Source organism: Nilaparvata lugens, chromosome 11 (genome assembly GCF_014356525.2).
Source record: "Nilaparvata lugens isolate BPH chromosome 11, ASM1435652v1, whole genome shotgun sequence".
NCBI lineage: Eukaryota > Metazoa > Arthropoda > Insecta > Hemiptera > Delphacidae > Nilaparvata > Nilaparvata lugens.
In genome coordinates this window covers 32,364,882-32,388,729 of record NC_052514.1, presented here as the reverse complement: position 1 = coordinate 32,388,729, position 23,848 = coordinate 32,364,882, and the positions used below count along the sequence as shown (strand labels likewise).

Genomic DNA, 23,848 nt, shown 5'->3' with positions numbered 1-23,848 from the left:
TGAGGAACGTATTTCTGAATAACTTCAAGAGAATCGGATAAATTCATTCTAGGAAGTCAGAGTGGAATGAGATTTCACAACGATGAATTAATCTGATGTATTTTTACATATAAAAATAATCATTTAAATACAATAGTTTTTGGCGTGACTGTAGAAAGAAGCCTTGAGTTCTAGCCACGAGTTCTAGGAATAAGAAATACAATTTTTCATCTAATAACAGCAGTACAAATGATACAATTCTGTTGATGGATGATAATCTATGGATGTTGAATTTTATCAATAATCCAAGTACTTGATAAACAAAATATAAATGCACAGAAAAATAATATAATAATTGTCGAGTTTTATAATTTTTACACAATAATAAATAATTAATATTGCCAAAATTGAAAATAGTTGATTCAGCCAACTCAGTTCTTAATTTTAAAAGAATAGTTTTGTTTTTCCCAAGATTTTATTAATCTCAATTTGTTTTTTGTTATTTTATCCATGAAGTCTTCTGGAATTTTATTTATTAGTTCATTACTCTGATATATAATACATACATGTTCGGTTCTACATAAAATGTTGTATTATAAATACAATTTATATTATATAATATAATACAATTTGTATTATATAACAGATTTCTGTGGTTTTTGACAATTTCTTAGTCTTTTTCATTCAATATGAATAATTACCACAATATCAACTTCTCAACTACACAAAATGTATTATAAATGTGATAAATTCTGTAAAATTACCCAACAAAATATCGTAGCATATTTTTGAATTGATGTAAATTACACTGATTAAAGCTAAAGTCCCACATATAAGTATCAGTGAAAATGACCGGCACAGTAAAAATGAGTTCTGAATTTCAATTAGCTCAGACTGGACTATCCCTACTCAGTACGGATGAGCTAGTATGAATCAAATGGATCCCATTTGACTATTAGTTCCATATCATTTTCCCCTTAGAAATAATATTCCCACTGTACTGGTTATTTTCACTGACACAGATATGTGGAAATCCAGCTTTAATCGGTATAGTTACGTAAATTCTAAAATAAGCTACGATATACTTTGGACAATTTTACAATTTTTCAAGCTCAAATTGATATTATTTAATGTTCTGATCCGATATTCGAACACTGAACGCATTATAACGACTGTCATGTTGTGAACTGCTCTGCAAATCCCTGGGACCCGGGATTATTCCAGGAATTCTATTTTGCAAGCTCAGAGCTAATTTTCACGAGAACCAGGAAAATGGATGCGGCCCGGGATGAATTCCTGGTATTACGTCTGCTGTATCATGGCAGCATTATTGATTGTTAACTCAATAGAGTCTCGATGCTCCGGGCTCAGAGATGCTCGTCCGATTTCATCAAAAGGGGATTAATTAATTTTGCTTCATTTCTCCACACACATGTTGTTCGTTTTAACAAAGAGAAAGGGATGTATATGAAGCAGAGAGATGTATATATCAAACCATAGAGAGGGTGGGATTGTCATTCCTATTTTTCATAGCTTCATAGCCTACCTAGAGAGTCTCTAGAATCAGAATAGCAAGAAGACCAATAGAATAAAGGAATATGCGAGAAAATTTGATAATTCAGAGCAAGTGGAGGAAATGGAGGATGAAGTGGTGAGAGGTGAAAATGATGTAGTGGGCAGAGAGGGAAATAACAAGAGTAGAATATTTAATAGTAGAGAAGGAAAAAGAAAAAGACGAAATGGAGGAGAGAGAGAGAGAGAGCGAGAAGGAAAAAGGGTAGATAAATGAAGAAGTCGATTAATGAAGGTCCTGGAAGGAGGAAAAAATGTCATGATTGAAGAAAAAATTTCATTTCATTTGTTTCCCTTTACAAGAAAAAAATGTAGATAAACAAGCGGAGAAAATGTCGAATGTCGACGAGCAAGAAGGATGTTTGAGAGAGAAGAAATGAAGATCAGAAATAAAGATGGAGAAGGAAAGATTTTTGGTGGAAAGAAAGACGGAATAATCCAGATCAATTGAGGGTAGGAAACGTAAAAGATCCCAGAAGTGAATTGCAGAATTGAGAATAATAAAATTAAAGATTTTGCTGACAAGTGTTCAATATAAATTTATGAATTAGGAGAAAGATGGAGAGAAGATGATAAAAGTTTGAGAATAGTGGTGGGATGAAGAGAGTACAGAAAATAATTGAGAGGATTTACTATGCATGAATGTCGTGATGGAGAATGATGAGTACTATTAGAAAAGTATTGATATGAATGAAGATTTTAGAAAAATGTGTGAAATAAAATAATCCAAGTAAGGAGAGAGTGTGGTGGAGTCCTAGTAATGAAAAATGAGCCAAATAAAGATAAAAGAAGGTAAGTAAGATATGGGAATTGTCAAGAAAAGCATAGAAAGGATAGAAAATTGAAAAATCAATAAACAAATAGTTCGTGTTTTCGAGGAAACAGAGTATAAAAAAAATAATCGTAAAGAATAAATTAGAGTTAAGTAAATTGATAAAAAAATAAAATAAAATAAATTAAATTAACTTCAGTTAAAATTACTATTTCAACAATAAAATCCCTTGAAAATATGAAGTAACCGATATGAGAAAACGATGAAGGGGAAGGATATGGATAAGGAATAGGAGAAGAGGCGACATCAATCCCTTCATAACACTTCAACAGTGATTCTAATCAAGCAACGTGTGTACTCAGCAGAAGTCATATCCGTTTCTCCATCAAATCAGAATTCCGTCTACCGGGAAAATCGTTATTAAAACTTCGATATCAGACGCCAAACATGAGCGTTCAATTGCAGAAACCTGGAGGAAAACTGCTTTTTAATAAAGTTCTATTTTCAACTTCAATATAGAACAAGAAAGGATATCGATGTTGCAAGTTGAACGAAATTGAGATAGAAATGAAGGCTCAAAAAAGCGTTATGAATATTTCCTTCGTGCTATCACGTTTCAAGGAAACAATAATAGAGAGATACTAATATTTTCTACCTTCTGTTTTCCGTGTACTGAACAAAGCTCTCAATTAATTTCTGACACGCGCACAATAAATTTTGATTGATCCAGGTCAACTGCTTCTGAATAAGTACTGAGGGAAAATGCATATTAAAATCAAATGAAAGGTGGATGATGATGATGATATTGAACTTTTGATACTGAACATCCTATCTTTAAATAATGTAATAAAACAATTGTAATTTGATGTTGGTTGAATTAGGGAATAATTAATTTATTGAACAGATGTGTGAAAATGACCAAGGACGATGCGGACTACATAAAGAGAAACAAACAAATTTGGAGATGTAGCAGCTGTTCCTCTACACGTCGCAAAAGTATGGTGAGTGAATCGACAACAGGAAACAATGACGTGACTCTCCAAGAACTCGCAGGAGTTCTTGAGGTAATTGCAGGAAATCAGACGTCGATGAAGGAGAATATTAAGAAAATGGAGTTGGAGCTTGGGAAATCAATTGAATCATGTCATCAGGCGATTAACGACATAAATAAGAAGTTTGATGAACAAAACAAGCAAATTAGCACATGCCTCATCAACATCGATAAGCTTTCAACAGAAGTAGCTAGCCTCAGGAAAGAAAATGCAGAACTGAAGGAACGCGTCGAGGATATGGAACAATACTCAAGATCGAACATGCTGGAAATAAATGGTATACCCAAAAAACAGGATGAAGATGTAACAGAAATCATTTGTAGAATGAGCGAAGCATTAGGACACAAAATAAAAGCAGATGCAATCGACATTTGTCACAGACTTAAACAACGAAATGAAAACCTACCTCCACCAATCGTTGTCAAGTTCGTTCGTAGAACAGACAAACAAGTAATATTGAATAAAAGGAAAGTTACGAGGCAGTTTTCTACAAAGCAGATGGGAGAAACAACGGACCATCCAGTCTATGTGAATGAAAGTCTAGCACCTACGCGAAGAAGGATTTTCACCATGGCGAGAGAGATCTTCAAAAGAGGCGACATCAAATACCTATGGATCAAGGAAGGGAAGATTCTAGCTAGGAAAGAAGACGGAACACCAGTTATTGAACTCAAGAACAGTGAACAAGTGAAAAAGTTGAGCGTCAAATACCTATGGATCAAGGAAGGGAAGATTCTAGCTAGGAAAGAAGACGGAACACCAGTTATTGAACTCAAGAAAAGTGAACAAGTGAAAAAGTTGAGCGTGATAAGTGCATCTAAGCAGCCAGGTAACCAAGAAAATAACAGTGTCAGTACCGTAAATAAAAATGTCATCAGAGATAAGTAGCAGAGAAACACTAATTATTCATCAAAATATACGCAGTCTGCGAAGTAATTTCGATTTATTCTTAGTGCAAATGAGGAAATTAGAAAACAACCCGCTAATAATAGTCTTGACAGAAATATGGATACTAGAGAATGAAATAGACTTATATCATATAGAGGGCTATTCCGTACATGGTAATTTCAATCATAACTACAGAGCAGGAGGAACTTTGGTTTATATAAGCAGTGAGATAACGTTCAAAACAAAGACAATAGTTTTTATTTCAGCGGACTGTGTACATATATCTTGTTCATATAATAATTTTGAATTTCAGTTGTTGGCTGCTTACAGGTTGCAATCAAACTCACCAAAATATTTCTTAACGAATTAACCTTGTACTTAGAAGAAATATTTAATATTAACGAAAACAATGAGGTCCCTTTCTTTTTCACGGGAGATATAAATATAGATCTTTTTCAGAACACCAGAATTATTGACGATTACAAATATTTAATGAATAGTTTTGGATTTGAATCACTCAATACTGATTACACTCATAGGTCCCGATTTTCCAACTCTTTAATAGATCATCTTTACTTAAAATCCGGCAAAAATAGAACAAAACTGAATAAAATTAATCTAATTCCAGAAATACTACATTTAGATATAACTGATCACAGTACAATCATACTTAAAGTTGAAGGATTGAAGAGATCCAACAAAGAAGCAGATACAAATTATAAAAAATATGCCTAATCAATTACCGGAAGTTGAATAATATTTTATCATCGATTGATTGGGATAGAGAAATACCAGCAGTATCAGTTGATGAGGGATGGGAAAATTTCATTGACATTTTAAAAAACACTATCAAAGATTCACAAGAAAATCTTCTTTTAGAAAATAACTTGACACAGAAATATAGGTCGCCATGGATAAATAGTTATCTGATCAAGCAAATAAACTTAAGAAATGAGTTATACAAGAATGTTATCAAACAACCTAATAATGACGACTTAAAACAAATATACAATACATTCAAAAATAACTTACGTAATGAACTGAGAGAAAGAAAACAATATTATTATTCAAAACTGTTTAGAGAAAGCCAGGGAAACATTAGAAAGACGTGGAAAACAATTGACGCGTTAATAGGATTGAAAAAAAAAAGAACCACTAAAACTGATTGTTGATGAGCAGGGAATAGCATACATGATAGTAATAAAATTTCTAATTCGTTTAATTCTTATTTTCCAAATGTTGTGAATAAAATGAATGATGAATTAGAACAAACCACATTGCAAACTAGGGAAGAGTCTGCTAGAATATCAAAAATAAGGTTTCCATACAATTCTCCAACAATTCAATTTTTCTCCACCCTACAAATCCGGAGGAAGTAGCAAGTACAATAAGAAAATTGAAAAATAAATCTTCTCCAGGTGTAGATGGGATAAGCACAAGCATGATTAAAAAAACTTACATGAATTATTTGAACAAATTAACCGATCTAATTAACCTAAGTATTGCCAAAGGAAAATTCCAAGCATGTTCAAACACAGCGTAGTTATACCTATTCCTAAAAAGCCAAATTGTAAAAACATAGATCAGTTCCGCCCAATTTCACTTTTACCGGTTTTTTCCAAGATTTTAGAAAAAATATTCAAGATTAGACTTGAAAACTTTTATAAAAATAATAACTTTTTTAGTGATAACCAATATGGTTTCCGTGAAGGAAGAAGTACAGAAGCGGCAATTAAAAATCTCATTTCAAAAATAAATGACAGTTTCAGTGTTAATAATAAGTGTGCAGCTCTGTTTCTTGATATATCTAAAGCATATGATGCAATTGATAAAAACATGCTTCTAAAAAAACTTGATTTATCAGGAGTAAGAGGAATTGCCAATGATTGGTTAAGATGCTACCTATCTAATAGGAGTCAAAGGGTCAGAATTAACGATACGTTGAGTGAACCCGGGGACATTACCATAGGTATTCCTCAAGGATCAGTGTTATCAAGTACTTTATTCCTGGTCTTTATTAACGATTTGACGGATGGTGACTTACAGGGAAAGATTACATCTTTTGCAGACGATACAGTTATATTTTATTCGGCCAAAACAAATCAAGAACTTAAAAATAAATTAGAAATGGATCTTAAGCACCTTAGGTGGTGGTTTTGCGAAAATAAATTAACTATCAACACAGACAAATCTAATATAATACAATTTAATCTTCAAAACACGGATCAGGAGTTAACTAGTATTTACTTCCATAAATTAGATTGTGCGCAACAGGTGAATAATTATTGTGTAACTGTGAAACTATAAAACAAGCACGTACAGTTAAATATCTGGGCCTCATATTGGATAGTAGGCTCACTTGGTCAGATCATGTACAGAAGATAAAAAATGAGTTATTTGTATACATAAGGAAGTTCTATTACCTCAGACAGTTATGTCCAAAAGAAGTATTGTTACAATTATACCATGCAATTATTGGTTCTAGAATAAATTATGGAATAATAGGCTATGGGAGTGCATACAATGTTCATATTAAACCTGTGATTACTGGTCAGAAACATATATTAAAAATAATTTGTAATAAACCTAAACAATATAGTTCAATGATGCTCTTCAGAGAACTGTCAATATTATCAGTGAGACATTCTTTTCTATTCAAAGCATTGCTGGATTTAGCTGAAAATAATTTCGATATTCAACAGATGAGAGAAAGAATAAACCTCAGGAATTCACAGGACATTAACCTCCCAAAACCAAGATTAGAACATTCCAGACGACACTTCAAATACATAGCTATAAAAATATTCAATTCACTTCCAGTAACAACAAGGAAAATAACGTCACGTCAGTTATTTAGAAAAGAAATCAAGAAATTCATTTTACAACTAGACAACCCGAATGATTTTTCTACTAAATTAATATAGGTCTAAATTTAGTATAATTTACACATTACACGACATGAACACTGCAACAATCAAAGATCATTGAACTCACAAATCCCGTCCGGTATGCGTAAACAGTAAGACAGTATCAAATTTCAATCACTGTATCTTTCTTCAAAACACATTCATTTATGGTATAATTACATCAGCACTTTGAAAAAAAAACGAAACGTAAACTATGAATAAAATTGAACTAAATATGAAAAAAAACAGCAACCACTCCGTACATAGTTTTAAGTTTTGTGTAAGTGTGTGTGTGTGTGTGTGTGTGTGTGTGTGTGTGTGTGTGTGTGTGTGTGTGTGTGTGTGTGTGTGGTGTGTGTGTGTGTGTGTTGTGTGTGTGTGTGTGTGTGTGTGTTTGTGCGCATGTGTGAATGTGTGTGCGTATGAATGTGTGCGCATATGTGAATGTGTGTGCGTATGAATGTGTGCAAGAATGATTATAAATACTGTATTGACATATTGATTTATTTCAATATAATACCATATTCAATTATTATGTTTTTCATGATATAATATTTAAATTTGTATATAAATATTTTATTATATATATTCAAGTGTCCCCACACAGGGTAGCCTATAGGGAACACATATTAGAAATTAGGAAACAATATTGTATTTGATTTTTGGAATGCATTTGATTGTATAATTATTTTTTTTTTTAATAAAGAATTTTGAGTTTGAATTTTGAGTTTTGAGATTATTCATTAAAGTTGACTTTACTAAGCACTGTATAAGCACTGAAAATGTTCTTTTTCAATTAGTCACAAGAGAGATCATCTGAATTTTTCTAGAAATTTCCAACATATTAGTTGTAGAAAACCATAAAAAGTTCAAAAGATTGATTCCGTAGTAGTTTACAGTGGTTTTTGTATCGTTATAGAAATATAAATAATCAGATTTATATTGGGTTTAGAAATCTCTCATGTATGCTTTCAAATCATGAGAACCACTTTCCAAGGGATCACATCCTCTCAAATCACAAAATTGTGTACCGTAAATAATTCTTGGTTAGTTATTTCACGTATGATTTTGCTTGGTTGGTTTGATCAATATTGATTGTATTGATAATAAATTACCAGCTTCCAAACAAATAAGATGTATACGAATATCATCAACATCATTGATCTTACAAAAAATCTTATTCTTCTGGTTGCGTATCCGTATTGAAAGTTCAGGAGTATTCTATTAAATTCAATTGAATACAAAACAATGAATTGCTTTCTTTATTTTTTATTTTAAAAGGATGAATTGATTACTTGGATAGTCCTGTCATCTATTCAAGAGGAGGATCCAGCAATTATTTGTCACCCGGTAGCAACTACACTCTATCGGCAGAATTTGTAAATATTCTCGACCAATCAGGAGAAAATAGGTGGAGCTTGAATGAATTTCAAATTGTCAACTCAGTTACTACTGCAATTTAGCGGCAGAATCAGGAAATACATTATACATTCAGTTACATTCACGGATCATAAGGTCTGATGTGATCATTCTTTATTCTACTTTTTCAAGGAACAAAAACCATTACTACTATTTGGTAAGAAAAACTGTATCAGTCTTGATCCTAAGCATCAATTCTTACCAACTTCAAATAATAATCAATTATTCATTATCAATATAAATTCATCATTAATTAATTCTGTGCTTTCCTACTTTCAACACTTCCTTTCTTCCACTTTTGTACACTCAAATTCTTCAATAATTGATTCTTTAATAATTCTTTTATAATTGAATTCTTCAATTACTGTATTCACAACCATATGTGGAAGAAAATCATTCACTATTGTTGAATTAATGACTAATATATATTGATAATGAATAATTGATTATTATTTGAAGTTGGTGAGAATTGAAGCTTAGGATCAAGACTGATACAGCATTTCTAACCAAATAGTAGTCATGTTTTTTTTCCTTGTATAAGTTATCATGATGAAAATCAATTGGAATGAGATATAGTGAAATACAATAATAAACATCCTCTTTTGTTCTACTCTTTTCATGGATGATTCGATTATTCCAGTCGGTTCTTCTAGGGCAGGTTATGATCTTGACCATGGATAAGCCCAAACAAATCTATCTCGGGGGTGGTGAATATCTCAAGGTCACCGCGTTCCCAAGGTCATGTGCAAGTCCTGACCATGTGCAACCATTCAGTGACGTAGGCTACCCTTTTTGTCGAAACCGTGCCAGTATTATAAGAGTTGAGAGAGGGGTAAACCATTTTCGATTGCAAACTGCAACCACAGCTCGAAAACAGGCATTGAGGATTCACAGCTGCAGTGAGAGTCACTTTAAACTGACAGTATCCCTCGTAAATAACAAAAACACGTCCCATTCAACTAACGCTGAAGTAAATCTCACGATAGGTGACAACGCCCTTGGGGAAGCTCTAATCCAATCTGCGCTTAAAGGGGAACTAACAGTAAGTGTGGTGACATTAAAGGTGGAACTTTCTAGTCATGAATAGTTCCCCTTTAATAAAATGGTGGGGGAACTGTTCCTCGTATAGTACTACGCTGTTCATGATACCCCCACCAAAATAAATCGACCAGGGGATGGACTTTTTCCCCCAAGGGATTGGGGTTTGTAGGGATTGTAATGGTTTGGGGTTGGGGGTGGGTTGTTGCCTCACTTCATGCTCTCTTGTGGTATGATCTCTCTTGCAATCTGAATACGATCTCTTTTTTTAATGTTGTTTCCTCTGTCTCTCTCATTTTACCTTGTATAGATCAAAGCCTTTAATCCCCTCTTATACAACTCTGTTTCCTTTGAAACTTAATTCTTTTCATAATAGAACAATCTCTGTGATTCCCTTTAGTATTTCTCTTATTTCATCGTAATCTCCTTTTTCCCCCAATTGAGTCTACTTGCCTAGCCCTAGCAGTCCGGAATATTATGAGATTTTCCTCTCATTATTTTATATTTCTCCTGTTCCTTTTCAATTCTAGATCCCGGATATTCCATGGTGTTTTCCTCAAGGAAATGAAGTATATGCGTTCTCTTTCATTCCATTCCTCTCTGGTTTTGGTAGAGAGTTAGTGGGAAGAATACTTCGAATATTCCTTCCAAAGAATGGACATTGATAAGTCCAAAGCTCCGCCAATTTATGTAGATTCATAACAATATAATTATCTATAGTTATTATATTACAAATTGCTTTTTCATATCATATACAGTTCAATAATTATTTTCTTAGTCTATATCATGTAAATTCATCTATAATTTTGCTGTATTGTAAGCTATTGTATATAAGTGTATAAGCCAGTATATATTGTAATCTACATAAATAAAGTACTCAATCAATCAATTACTATAACTCAATCAATATAACTTCGATATACAATTTGATCTTCCGCTTCCATGATACAGTAATCTTTGTCTCGTTATAGAGATAAAAATAATCAAATTTATGTTGATACATCATTATAATCATATTGGCTACTGATGCATATCAATCCAATCTCTACTGGTAGAGTCTGTGCAGCATAAGAGCAACTCAACATGACTATTTCATCATCAATTTTTTCCATAACACAACCCCTGATTTCGAAATCCTTAATATGGATAGATTATGAAGAAAAGTCGATAATGAAGTAGTCGTCTAGTAAATTTCCATGTTTGCTGTTCAGTTCACACAGCCCGAAATCCATAGAAACAAACTATGTCTTCAATAGCTTCCAGTTCAATCCTAATGTTAATAACTTGATTGAATGGGAGGGGATGTAGTGATATTTCTCCAAAATTTAATGAAAGAACAAGACGTTATACTCATCTATTTCATCTGTTAAGTTTCCCCATCTATACTCATTTCCTATTTCCCTTTACTTCATTCTTCTAATATTCACTTCATCTAACTAACAATTTATCCTTCCATTTCCTCGATTCTCCTTACTTCCTTCTTCAATTCCCTTACTCTCTTCTCCCTTCATATTCTTTCCCCTTTTCAACACTCTTCACCACTGTTTTGCTCTTTCTTATTCCATTCTCATATAATTTTCTTTACTTTTCCCTTCTTGAAATTTTCTCTTTTTTCCTGACCTGGTTCTCTTCCTTGTACTTTGACCCTCACCCCCATGTCACCAATCTTTTTATAATTCTTTTTTAGCTTTGTCAACTACTTCCTAAATTTTATTATTTAGTCCTCCAACCTTATAGATTTCTAAATCAGCTTTAAATTCTTCTTCTCCTTTTCTGTATTTTCCACTTCCTCTCCTCCTTTCTCTTTTTCTTCTTCCTCTTATTTGAATTACACACCTCAATTTCCGGATTCTCTTATCCGCAACATAACTTTTTTCTCTTCTCACCTTGTTTATTTTTGTTTTATTAACCATAACAATATCATTCTCTCACTTCTCTTTAATGTGACTTCTGATGCTACATTGACTTTTATTCTCCCGCTTCCTCACTCTCTCACATCCTCTATTATTTTTCCTTACACCATATTATAACTGTATTTCATTTTCTTGGGGACTGATGATTCTTCTTCTTCTTTTCTCTCTTTCCTTGAATAATGCAACTGCACATGTTCCATCCACTCTCTCTATATCCATCCCTCTCTCTCCCTCATCTTCAATCTCCACCATCCTCACTCTATTTCCTTCTCCCACTACCTCTCTCACTCTACTTCCTCTTACACTTACTCATTCACTGTAGCACTCACTTACTCTACAGACGGGGTGCCATGGGAGGGGCCTGGAATTGGTGCGCTGTTGGTATATCGATTTGTCTGGTTGCCATGACAACGGTGACGTCACAACCACTTGAAAATCGTTCACCCCAACTCAGCAGCAGGTTGTAGCTGTGCAGTGCACTACATTCCACATTATGACCATGCTTTTACCCCATTACCGTCATTATTTGGGTGTGAGAGGGAGATAAATGTCTGAGGGTGTGAGTGAGGCATTGAGGGCGAGTGAGGGATATTGAGAGAGTGTGAGTGATAGAGAATGAGAGGGGTGATAGTTTGAAAGAAAGTCAGTAACAAGGTGTGGGAGAGAGAGAGAGGAGAGAGTTTGTGTGTGTGAGGGAGATTGATTAGATTAGAGCTCTTTATTTATGCATGTTACAATATTTACTGGCTTATACACTAATTTACATTAAATGACGGTATTGCTAATTATGCAATGAATTTTACAAAGTATAAAAAATTAATGAGAATAAAGATTGAATGCAATTAGAATAACGATCATATAATATTGTGATGTAACTTCATAAATCGGCGGTGTTTTAACAAATATTGTCGATTCTCTGAAAAGGATATAAAATAATATACTTCCTATCAATACACGACCGGGATGTGATAAAATAATAGAGCGAGTAAGAGAGAGTAGGGAAGAGAGAGTGAACGAATGAGATAGATATTGTGAGAGAAATTTAAATAGAAAAAGATTGACAGAGTAAAAAGAGACAAGGTAAGTAAGTGTGAGAGAGCGAGTGAGATAGTATAGACGAGGGGATGAGTGTCATCAGTACTTGTATAGGAGGAGCTGGTTGAGGAGGGAAATAAGAAGTTGGAAGAGGGAAACTTACTCCTCCCCACTCTAGAGTAAGGAGAGGATGAAGGAGCAATATTTTTGTTGTTATTATCGCCATGGGAATTAACTTTCATCGTAACAGAGTACAAATCCAGACTGATGCAAATTCAGTGTTGTGACACTACTGAAGTTTAGGCAAACTTTGGGAAGGGAAGAAACGGAAATTATCAAGGGAGAGAAGGAGAAGGTGAAGGAAAAATAGAAGTGGGGAAAGAGAAAGATTGTGTAAGGTGAATAGAGAAGGGAGAGAAGTAGAAGGTAAAGGAGGAGTAGAAGTGGGGAAAAAGAAAGATTATGTAAGGTGAATAGAGAAGGGAGAAGGAGTTAACTCGTGGCGGAAGAAAATTAAAATAGTGGGGCAAAGAAGGTCCTTCTCTACACAGGAGGAGGAAGTAATATCAAGGCCGTGAAGAGAAAGAAATGAGAATTAGATTGACTTGAAAGGTAAAAAAGAACATAGTTCTTGTGTGGAATCCCGTGCAGGCATACAGGGTAAAAATACAAAGAAAGGTAAGAAGATGAGGGGGTAAGAAGATATTATCCCATTACCCTTACTTATAAGTGATATTACCATTACTCTTAAGCTGGGTTCATACCAAAGTTATTAACAAAATGTTAATAACTTAATCCTTATAGATTCTATTAGATTGAACGGAACTTGACAAACACATATGTTCATCATGTGTATGATAAGCTATGTTCAATCTAATAGGATCTATAAGGATTAAGTTATTACATTTTTTTAATAACCTTGGTGTAAACCCAGCTTTACCTTCTGGCAGTCGCACTGTTGTAAAAAGTACAACACTGTCAGTTTTTTTGTTGCACAAAACTATTGAATAAAGGTGGTGTCAGTGAATGAGTCACTTATGCATTCCAAAACTTTCCCTCATCACTCCACTGAGTTGCAGTATTAACCGAGCAATGGTTCAGTCTTTAGGTGCAATTTAGTCGTGACAGTGCATAAGATAGGGAATGACTGTATACGGGGACTGTAAACGAACCAATAACACAGAATTGATGGCTTTGCTTGATGTACCTTATTGGGCTATGAAATGGTAATCATCCAAATGTTCATAGGCGTAAAATAATCTAAAAAGATGGAAGAAGCAATTATACAATTAATTTATTTGTTTTGACAGTAAACAGAGTACATAACACTTCGAAAATGGGATGTTGTACAAAATACAACACGCGACTGCTCGTGTGATTGAGTAGGGCGCGACTACCGGAAGGTTACCTTCTCACTTATAAGAGGGTAAAACATTGGATGATGAAGAAGGGAAATTTGAGTAAGAATAAGAAGAAAGGGATAAAGTAATCAAGTGAAGAAAAGTTGACGAAGTGGGGAAGCGGAAATGGAAATGGAGCGGTAAAATGAGAAAATAATAGAGAATGATGGAATACAAGGAAAGTCTTCAAGTGGATGTGAAATTCACTTTGTTAAGAATGGGTAGAATTGAATTGAAATGAATGGAATGATTTTCAATCGTCTTGGCACTTGTAGAATTTGATAGTGATGTGCACTCACTCAAATCAGTAATACGAAAAAGAGATCAATTAAAATAAGAGTGCCTGAATTGCAGCTGATTAGGAAAATAAAGAACGCTTGCTAAATTTGTGGTAAAAGGTAGATTTGAGCCTATGTCTATGTACAAGAGACAACCATTACAATCAGAAAACACCATGATGATGATGCTTTTGACATTTTATTTCTACTCGAGTACTCACGCCTGACAACGTCGTAAAATTTTAAAAACATGGCTCACAATTTCTACATTGTTTTCCCTCCAGTTTCACTGTTGACCTTTACTTCCTGCACTCAGGAAAATTAACATCTCAATTCAGCTCTGGTCTCCTTCTATTTTGACATTTTTGACGTTTCCTCTTTTCTCTCTTGAGGAAACTAGATTATCTTGATGCATGGAAATTCTCCATTCTCTCGTGCTTGACTTGCTCTACAATCTATTACGCATAAGTAATCTCTGTTGATAAAATATAATTATAGTACCCTTTAAAATTAATAAAATAATAAGACTGTAATAATACAATAATTGTAACTTTACAATTTTTATTCTTGTTTTATTATTTTATTAATAAAAGGGTACTATAATTCTATACAAGAAAGTAGCCCTGAATTCATACATTTTAAAAAGCTCTGTTCAATATAATTAATCAAGAATTAATCAATAATTAATCAATAATTCATCAAACAAACCAAGCATTACCTATAATAGAATCATGTTGAATGAAGATTATTGCTTTGTATTAAAGCTTTCATACTAGTGAACCCCATTTCTCTCTTTTTGATCTACAAATACAATAATTCATTCACAATTCATGATAACTAATTTATCCAACAAATCAAACATTTCCTACTTTACAATTACAATTTATCAGTCTTCTCTGCTCTACTTGATCTCATTATGCATGAGCCCAGTTCAATTAAATTAATTTATTGTCCATGCTTTCCAATAACAAACCGCAAACTTAAGTTGGAATTATGGATCAAACCTCCTGCATTATGAATAATCAAATTCGTTATTCATATTTGAAATGCATATTGAGCGAAGGATGCTGTGAGCTGTGAATACATTACCGGATCTCATTTGAAAGAAGGTCAGCAGCAGCAAAGGCTGGTGAATTATTCATAACGGGTAGCAGCGCATATGAAGTATAATAGTTGTGTGTTCCCTCTATTTTCCAATTTATTTCAGCTAAGTGCTTGCAACTCAGTTTCATAACCCTGCTTCGACCAAAAACTGAATTTTCATGCAGTTTATCATTCCATTTTCGTTATAGCTCTCTTTATCACACTGTTTATTGCTCTCTTTCTTTACCTCACATATCATTTCTCGTTCTTTTTCCATATTCTATCTCAGTTTTTCATCAACTCTGAGTCTTATACTCCTTTTCTGTTCTTCCCCCAAAAATATAATAATTATACTCGTAATCGTGTCCAGAATAAAATAAAATAAGGGTACTAATAAGAAATTCGTTGTAATTGAATTATATTTCTTTAGGGCTATTCGATGGGTTTTTTTGGAATTACTAGTACCATAGAGAAACAATAGCGTAAGGACGCTATTGTTTACGCTATTGTTTATTGTTTACGCTATTGTTTCTCTATGCTAGTACTATAAAGAAAGGATGAGCGTAAGGACCTTTTCAAACATACACAAGCACTACTCATTTGTCTCTGATGGTGCCCTCAATTACTAGAATAATAAATGTAATGCATCATACTGTATTAATATCAAGAGTTATAGGTTACTATTGTTTCCCAATATTGATAGAATGTACTCTAAAGATTTTTTTTCTTCCATCAATTCTATTAATTTTTCATTCAATCCAGAAGTAACTATATAAAAATATAATAGAATTCAATCTACTAACAATATTTTGAATACGGTAATAGAAATGGTGTACCATATCACGTACTCTAACAATAATTTCTCAATGACAGATCTACTTCAAATTCGATAGTTTAATGGATTAACATTCATTGATGTGTGAGGAGGATCAAAATAAATACTTCTTCATACGATTATGTTATATAGATATTCCAAATTACTATAATACAATATTTGAGATTCGAATATTCGAGATCATAATGTAATGCTTTGTTGAGTGTGAAGTGAAGTATAGGACTACGAAATGTTATGAAATAATTATTTGATTAGAAAGTGATCTGAAGATCATGACAAGTTATGAAATCAGTCACGTGGAAAAGCATTAGTCATCATTTCGAATCCATGAACTGAGAAAAATAGTTGGAAGTATTGTCACAACAAAGATAAGAGATAGAGTGCGTCAAATGAAACTGCCAATTAATATTACCACTCAAATAAATCATTCTGAGAACTTTCACATTGAAAAGATCATCAAATGAGGAATTGAGATAAGAATTTCTCAAGTAGGCTACTTTACAGCTACTTTTCTACTCAAGTTTTTCAAGGTTTATGATTTCCGGGATCATTAAAAGTTGATTTATACATCTTATTCTTCTTTGATAGGAGTGCCAAAGTTTCAATAAAATCTCGGAGAAAAATGGTAATCAATGAATTTTACGAGGCATTGCATGATTCAACAAGTTTTTTAGACATCAAAAGTATTGTTCAAAATTTATGAGCCTGTTAGATTAAAAAAAGAAAGGTTTCTTTAAATATTGGAGGCAAATTTGTCCCTGAGGAAAATTGAAAATTTCGAGAGACAATTGAATTATATTTTGTCACTTGTGACAATCATTCAATCATTGCTCTACGTAACATTCAATCATTCTATCAATGTAACAATCATTGTTGCTCCATGAATTAGTTACAAATAATGCATTCGGAATAACTGCATATGATCAAGATCCAATTTACACTGATTGAAATATTGGTATAATTTACGGTCGACGATCACAATAATTGTGTTGGATTTCAAGATTGAGTTTAAACCTTGAAACCTTGATTTTTTTTTTAATTATTCTTTCACAGTTTTGTCCCTTACAGTTCATTATTATGTAAAAGGAAATTCAAATTATCCACAGCTCAATGGAACAAAAAATAATATATTTTTAATCTTACCCATTTTACAAGAGAAAGTTATGCAATATTATCAATTTTACAAGAAAAAGTGATGCTACTACTATAGTGAGGTTCACGTTATAATGGCAGTGTAGGAAGATAGGAGAAAAGGGTTACCAGATCTCAGCCTTGCCACCCAAACAGCTGATATCTGATGAATTTAACTGTTCATTATTTTTGAAAATAGTTAATCATATTTTTTATTTGTCAAGAAAAAATATTTTTTAAAGATAAATTATTATAGATTATAGAAAATCTATATTTTGTCAATTAGTTGAATTTCTACATTTTTGATAAACGATGTGGCAACATCGCAATGCGTGAAAGAGATAGCGCCATCTGCTTTGTTGAACGATAGACAAGGATAGCAACAATGGTGTTCACAAATCACACACTGCAATTATAACATGAACCTCACTATAGTGTTGATTGAGGTTGCTTTTGCTACTACTATAATTATGAATGCGAGGAGAAGGAAAATAAGAAGTAAAGTTGTAAATCTGTGTGTGAATATTCAGAAGTGAGTAATGTGAATAAAATCTCGAGTTCCACTCACTAACTACAGCCATCTTCAGTTAGAATTCACAACTATATTGTCAACCATTCAGAAGAGAGTAGGCGGAGCTTAGAGGTATCGTGTTCGTAATTGGTCCGTCATTTCTATTCCTCATTCTGGTCCGTTATTGTCAACAAAACTAATCTTTTGTACAAAGCTTTATCTTTCTATTCCTCTTCCAATACTGGTAGGTTCCTTTCTAATCTTCATAAAATACTGTATATTATCCATCTACCTTTATTTTGAATTGATCGTTAATGTATCCCTCTTATTTCTCTATTTCCTCTTTCCTCTTCACATATCTTCAATGTGTTTAGAGCTTCTCTTATCATTGAGAAAAGAACACCGTACTTATAATAGGTGAATTATTTTGCCTCTGCCATTAGCTTATCACAAATGACTCTCTGCTAGTACTCTAAGTATTAGTGATTTAGAAAGAAAGATGTTATCAACTAATATCTCGAATAAATATTCTCTTTTGAATAATAATTCAAGAGTGTTCAGATCTAGAGCAATGCATTGTAGCACGTAAAGAATCGATAAGAGACAAATCGGAATTTAAAAATAGCATTTCAAACTCAATAGAATAGACAGAAGCTTTTATGCATACCGAATATATTCATAGAATATCTACTGTATGCATGATACAGAAATAGTTTATTAGTTAGTTTAGTATCGCAACTATTAGCTGGCTACACAGTGTTTAGAATAAGTTGACCGAATATTTGAGTGGCATCTACGAAAATAGAATCTGTCAATGGATAATTCTAGTTAGGTACTCTGACAATAGAGTCCCAAATTAGAACTCTGATTTAACACGAATGAGAATCCAACACTACTACTATTAAATCGAATTGCATGAACAAACTAGCTATACTACTAGAATACAGTAGTAAATACTGCTAATTATTGAATTCTTCTTCCTAGTTTGTCAATAGTTTTAGTTGATCTGGTTTTAGAATACAGAATCTAAGAATAGTCTAGATTTATTAATACAGTATATTTAAACCATGAATTGGGCGAAATAATTCGAACTCGCTCGAAATGCTGCTGATGTTCTGTCAGCCGTTCCATTGAAATCAGTGAGAAAAAGGAAAAGTAAAAAGAAATAGATCAAGTTGCATTGAGTTATCAATTTATGTGTGCATGCAATCAATAATCAATAATGCTTCATTGTATGCAATTATTAATCACATTTACAATGTGATGAATTATTACAATTTTTCTAATGCACATTCAATATTATCCTGTATAAAAGAGAAAAGTCTGAGAACAGCTTAGTATCTCATAAAAAAGTGATTCCAAAGTGGGTGTGATTAGGGATGTTACTCGAATTGAAAATACTACTTTACTATGACTTTAAAAATCTGGTCCGCCATTTTTAATGCAACTTTATTTTTTTAAATAGGAAGGTGGTCATGCGATACATGATTTTGATACGGAATTTTGTACCAAAATTAAATTCTTATTAGTTAACTATAATTTTAATTCCGTAATTTGAACAATTATTATCGAATTTTGTCTGTTTATAATTCATAAAAGATTTTTCAAGAAAAAATGAATGGCGAAAACCGCACATTGATATCTCAAACCATTTAGAAGATATTCACATTAATAATCAATACCACTTATGTATTTCATTTCTGATTTGCATGGTACTGATTGATAATGTGAATATCTTCTGAACGGTTTGCGACATCGATGTGCGGTTTTCGCCATTCATGTTTTCTTTAAATTCCCTATCAAAATCATGTATCGCATGACCACCATCCTATTTAAAAAAATGAATTTGCATCCAAGATGGCGGACCAGATTTTTAAAGTCATTGTAAAGTAGTATTTTTCAATTTGAGTAGGATCCCCAATCACACACATTGTCAAATTATCTTTGTGTATGAGATATTAAGCCGTTCTCGGATTTTTCACCCACTCTGAATTATGTTCTATTTTGTTGTCAAGAATCATCCAATTTATGAATTCAAACGGAGTTCCAGATGTTGAATAATTCAATATGATTCTATTTTTTATTTTCTCATTGCAGCTCAATCTCTACAATTTGCAAAAATATGCTGGAAGTTTCTGAAGCTTCAGCTAATGAACTAAGTTCAAGAAGTCAGGGTATATCTTTCTGAATAGGCTGATCAACTGACATATAAACCTATGATCAAGAAATAACACAGTCATGTAATATTCAAGCTACTTATCCTTTTGATGTTCTGTTTAATCAAAATCATGTTCTTCCTTCCAATTTCAACGGAGTGAATGACAGAAGAAGGAGCCTAATCAAGAAAATTATTAGCTGTAAAAAGTATCAAAGTCGTCTTCTAAATACAGTACAGTTCATCTTACCAAGGTTCATTTCATTTATATGATGCAGTCCTCTATAGAAATATACCGTAGGAAATAGCTGCTCTGTACAAAACAGTGATTGATACAGACAAAAGTAGTGAAGCAGATTTTACGTTACTTTGTGACGAACAAATTTGGGAATCGTATTTATTACAGTGCTTCAACTCAAATTATTATTCTGTCACAGACCTTTGCTTTAGAGAAATCTCCATCCATGGAAAGATGAATTTTAATTACTTATTATGCAAGCTTAATAACGTTCGTGTAGGTTAAAATTATGGGCGTAGAATGAAATACAGTATCTATAGAGAGTTTATTCTATGATATGGGCTAAGGATAGGAGGAGGGTACACACTAGGACACTTATTTCATTTCATTTATTTATCGTCACATTACATCAATTGTTGAGTAACATTCATTTGACTGGTGACATGTCACTACTAGAACAAAATTAAATTTAAAAGACTTATACCAACCTGGTTCTTCTTGCGTATTCTATCTAATCAACCCTGGTTTTTTTCCATATTTACTCGGGAAATAAATGCATTTTAGAAAGCTCACTTCCTTCATTACAATTCCAACACTTACTGGGTTGGGGTTTCTTTGATACTTTTTGATAATCATTGCTTAACCGTCCTTCTCCTTCAGTATATTAATACCCATATTGTACAATCATCATTATTTCCATTGAATACTAGAGTCTTCTCCTCTCATATCACGGATTTCCACATTATAACATAGGAAAAATTTTAGTCAATAATTGTTAACTTCAAACTGTGTATGAATGTATATAGGTCCTGGTTGCACACTTGAATCTGCTAGCGCTACCTGGTCGTGGGTTCGAATCCCGCCGGTAGGTATGGACATTTGATTATCTCACCCTCGCACTTCTCATCACCCAAGCAAAAGCTCATGGGCATCATCCATAAAAACGTAAAATTCCAATGGAACATAACTTGGAGTATTCTAAATTATGCTTCAGCAGCACAAATGATAGAAATCTATGAAGATTTAACAAAATTAGCAGGATATTCTCATACATATAATATTATAGTATTACATAAAAATGTTATTATTATCATACATTATATTATTATAACTAGATAGCGTGACCAATTGTTGTTTGGTCTTTGAATAAATAGCTCCACCAAATAGCTCATTGGTTCTTCAACAGGATGTACATTAGAATGAATCACTGAGATTACGTCAATAATAACGTCAACTTCTATTAGCAATAACATGCTATTTGTTTTGTCAACAATATTCTCTTTTCCATAGATTTACGTTGATATTGACTTTCATCACGCAAATACATTGTTGGTAGGATGAAACTAATCTACTAACTTTCAAAAGTAATTAACATAAATTTCTAGGATTATCAATGACCGTAGGCAGGTTGCTAATAAGGTATTCATTACAATCTAATTATTTGAATTCCTAGAGACTAGAATAGCTTGATCGTCAATCTTACTAATAGTATATTCAAGTATTTAAGTAGGCCTATAAGACTAAGAATATTAATTAGCTAATCAAGTTCTAGAAATTTATAATGGACAAGCACTGGACCAAATTAGAAACAGTTCCTTGTAGAATTTTTACAAATATTTATGTGCTTGTTTATGCTTAGGCTATCTCCAAAGTATTTGAATCCGTCTAGGACTCCACTCGACAACAATATGATGATTAAAATTCACTTCATAACTCATTTAATAAATATTAATATTCAATTAACATAGTATTTTAATTATAAATTAGTATTAAATACTAATTATAATAAATATTAATTATACTAAGTATTAGTAGTCTAATAAATGTCAATATTTGCAATAGCAAGAGTCTTCGTGGAGATTTAAAGCATTTAATTGGGATTTTCGTTTAATAATAATTAGTATTAATTTCAGCTCATAGCTTGATGGATATTGTTCCAGTCACACCCACACCTGCACCTATTCAACCTTACCAAGTCAGGCTCATTCTTTGTTGAGAAGTCTTGGTATCAAATCTTTGTTGAGTGTTGACACTTCATTGATGTCTCTTAACATTTCTTGATTGTATTTCTCCACTCTTCGACTACAATCCATTCATAATAGCAGGGATAATATACCAGCCTTTTCTCTGATAAAACGTATCAACCAACCCAACTAGTTCCTATATTACAGTACATACTTGTCAACAGCTATACTTGATCAACGCTACAAAACATGTTTCAAAAACAGAATGAAAACAAAGCGGTTCTGTTATTGTCCTTTGACCTGTCCAATAACAACAGTCATCCTATGTACAAACATGTTTCATATGTTACAAGATGTGTCACATGTAGGTCCTATATTTAGTTAGTTGTTGACTGGGTTATTGACTTGTATATAGAATAATATATATTTACATGGATGAAGTTCGCGTTCAATTTTCAATGCGTCTAATTTTTGTGAAATAAATAAGCATGTACATATATCGAATAATTTTTGTGAAGTAAATAAGCATGTATATATTGAATGCGTCTTATTTTGTAAAGTTAATAGAGTATTGGATGGGTTATTCACTCCAACAGTCTGACAACGAATTGAAATAATTGTCAAGGGCATCTACTAGATGCCTCAATTCATGGCTCAGTTTGAGGTTAATTACAAAAACAACGCATAATACGCATTATTGATGTGAAGAGATTTGTAGGTTAGGGGATTGGGGGTTGATTTATACAGAAAATAAATTTAGGACGTAAATGTAAATATTATTACTTGAACTCATGAAAACTTACACCATCAACTGGAAACTACAGAAGCATTATAGAAAAAGATATCCTGTGACTCAACTGTAGATGACTTAAAAAATAGATACTCTTCAGAACATACTGTATTGTGAAGAGGTTTGTTTGCTTGTGATTGAGCGTTGATATACCGAAAATAATGCTCAGGCCACATGACCACAGATGTGATTTATTACGTAAAATCATGAGAACTTGTACTATCAACTGGAAACTACAGAAGCATTATAATTATAGAGAAAAATATGCGAATGCAATTTACTGTTGACGACGATGCGAATAAAAAAAAACTTGGAGGTGTGTCGTGATGACAAGTCGTAGTTTGAGTTGTGTGTTGAAATACTGTTGAGTTGAGTGGGCGTAGTTGTATGGCTGCTCGACTAGAACGGTCTCTGATGATCCAGTTGCATTATAAATAGAAAACAGACAGTGCATGCATCAATAATGCAGACATAATCGTAGAGTACACGGACTATTCATAGATAGAGTATGAGAACTGTTTACAAATTTAGCGGCAGAATCATTGAGTCGATTATGAGAAAAATGATGATGAGAGATGATAATTATATATTATATGAATTGACTGACCTACAGTTGAGTGGGTTCCAAACCGTCAGGAATTAGTTTGAAACTTTTTATTGATTGTCGGTGAAGCTGCCATCAAGCGGTCACAAAATAGCAAAATGCGTGTTGTAAATTTCATCTGGTTGATACCACGCTAATTATTCCTGACTTGAATGAAAATTTAATTTAATAAAATATTGAATAAATTTAGAGCCTAAATACAATACAAACAATAGAACTGCACAGCTAGTTGCTTATATATACTGAGATGTAGAATACACTAGAATGTAGTATATAGTCATAATA

General features: G+C 32.8%; 1 protein-coding gene across 1 annotated transcript in view; it reads left to right on the top strand.

Annotated features, from left to right (window-relative positions):
- Positions 1-3,237: 3,237 nt before the first annotated feature.
- Positions 3,238-23,848, top strand: part of LOC111046728 — a 61,644-nt gene continuing 41,033 nt past the window's right edge. The window contains exon 1 of the mRNA XM_039437280.1: positions 3,238-4,054. Coding sequence (XP_039293214.1) covers positions 3,238-4,054 — 817 coding nt within the window. The remainder of the gene's footprint in view (positions 4,055-23,848) is intronic.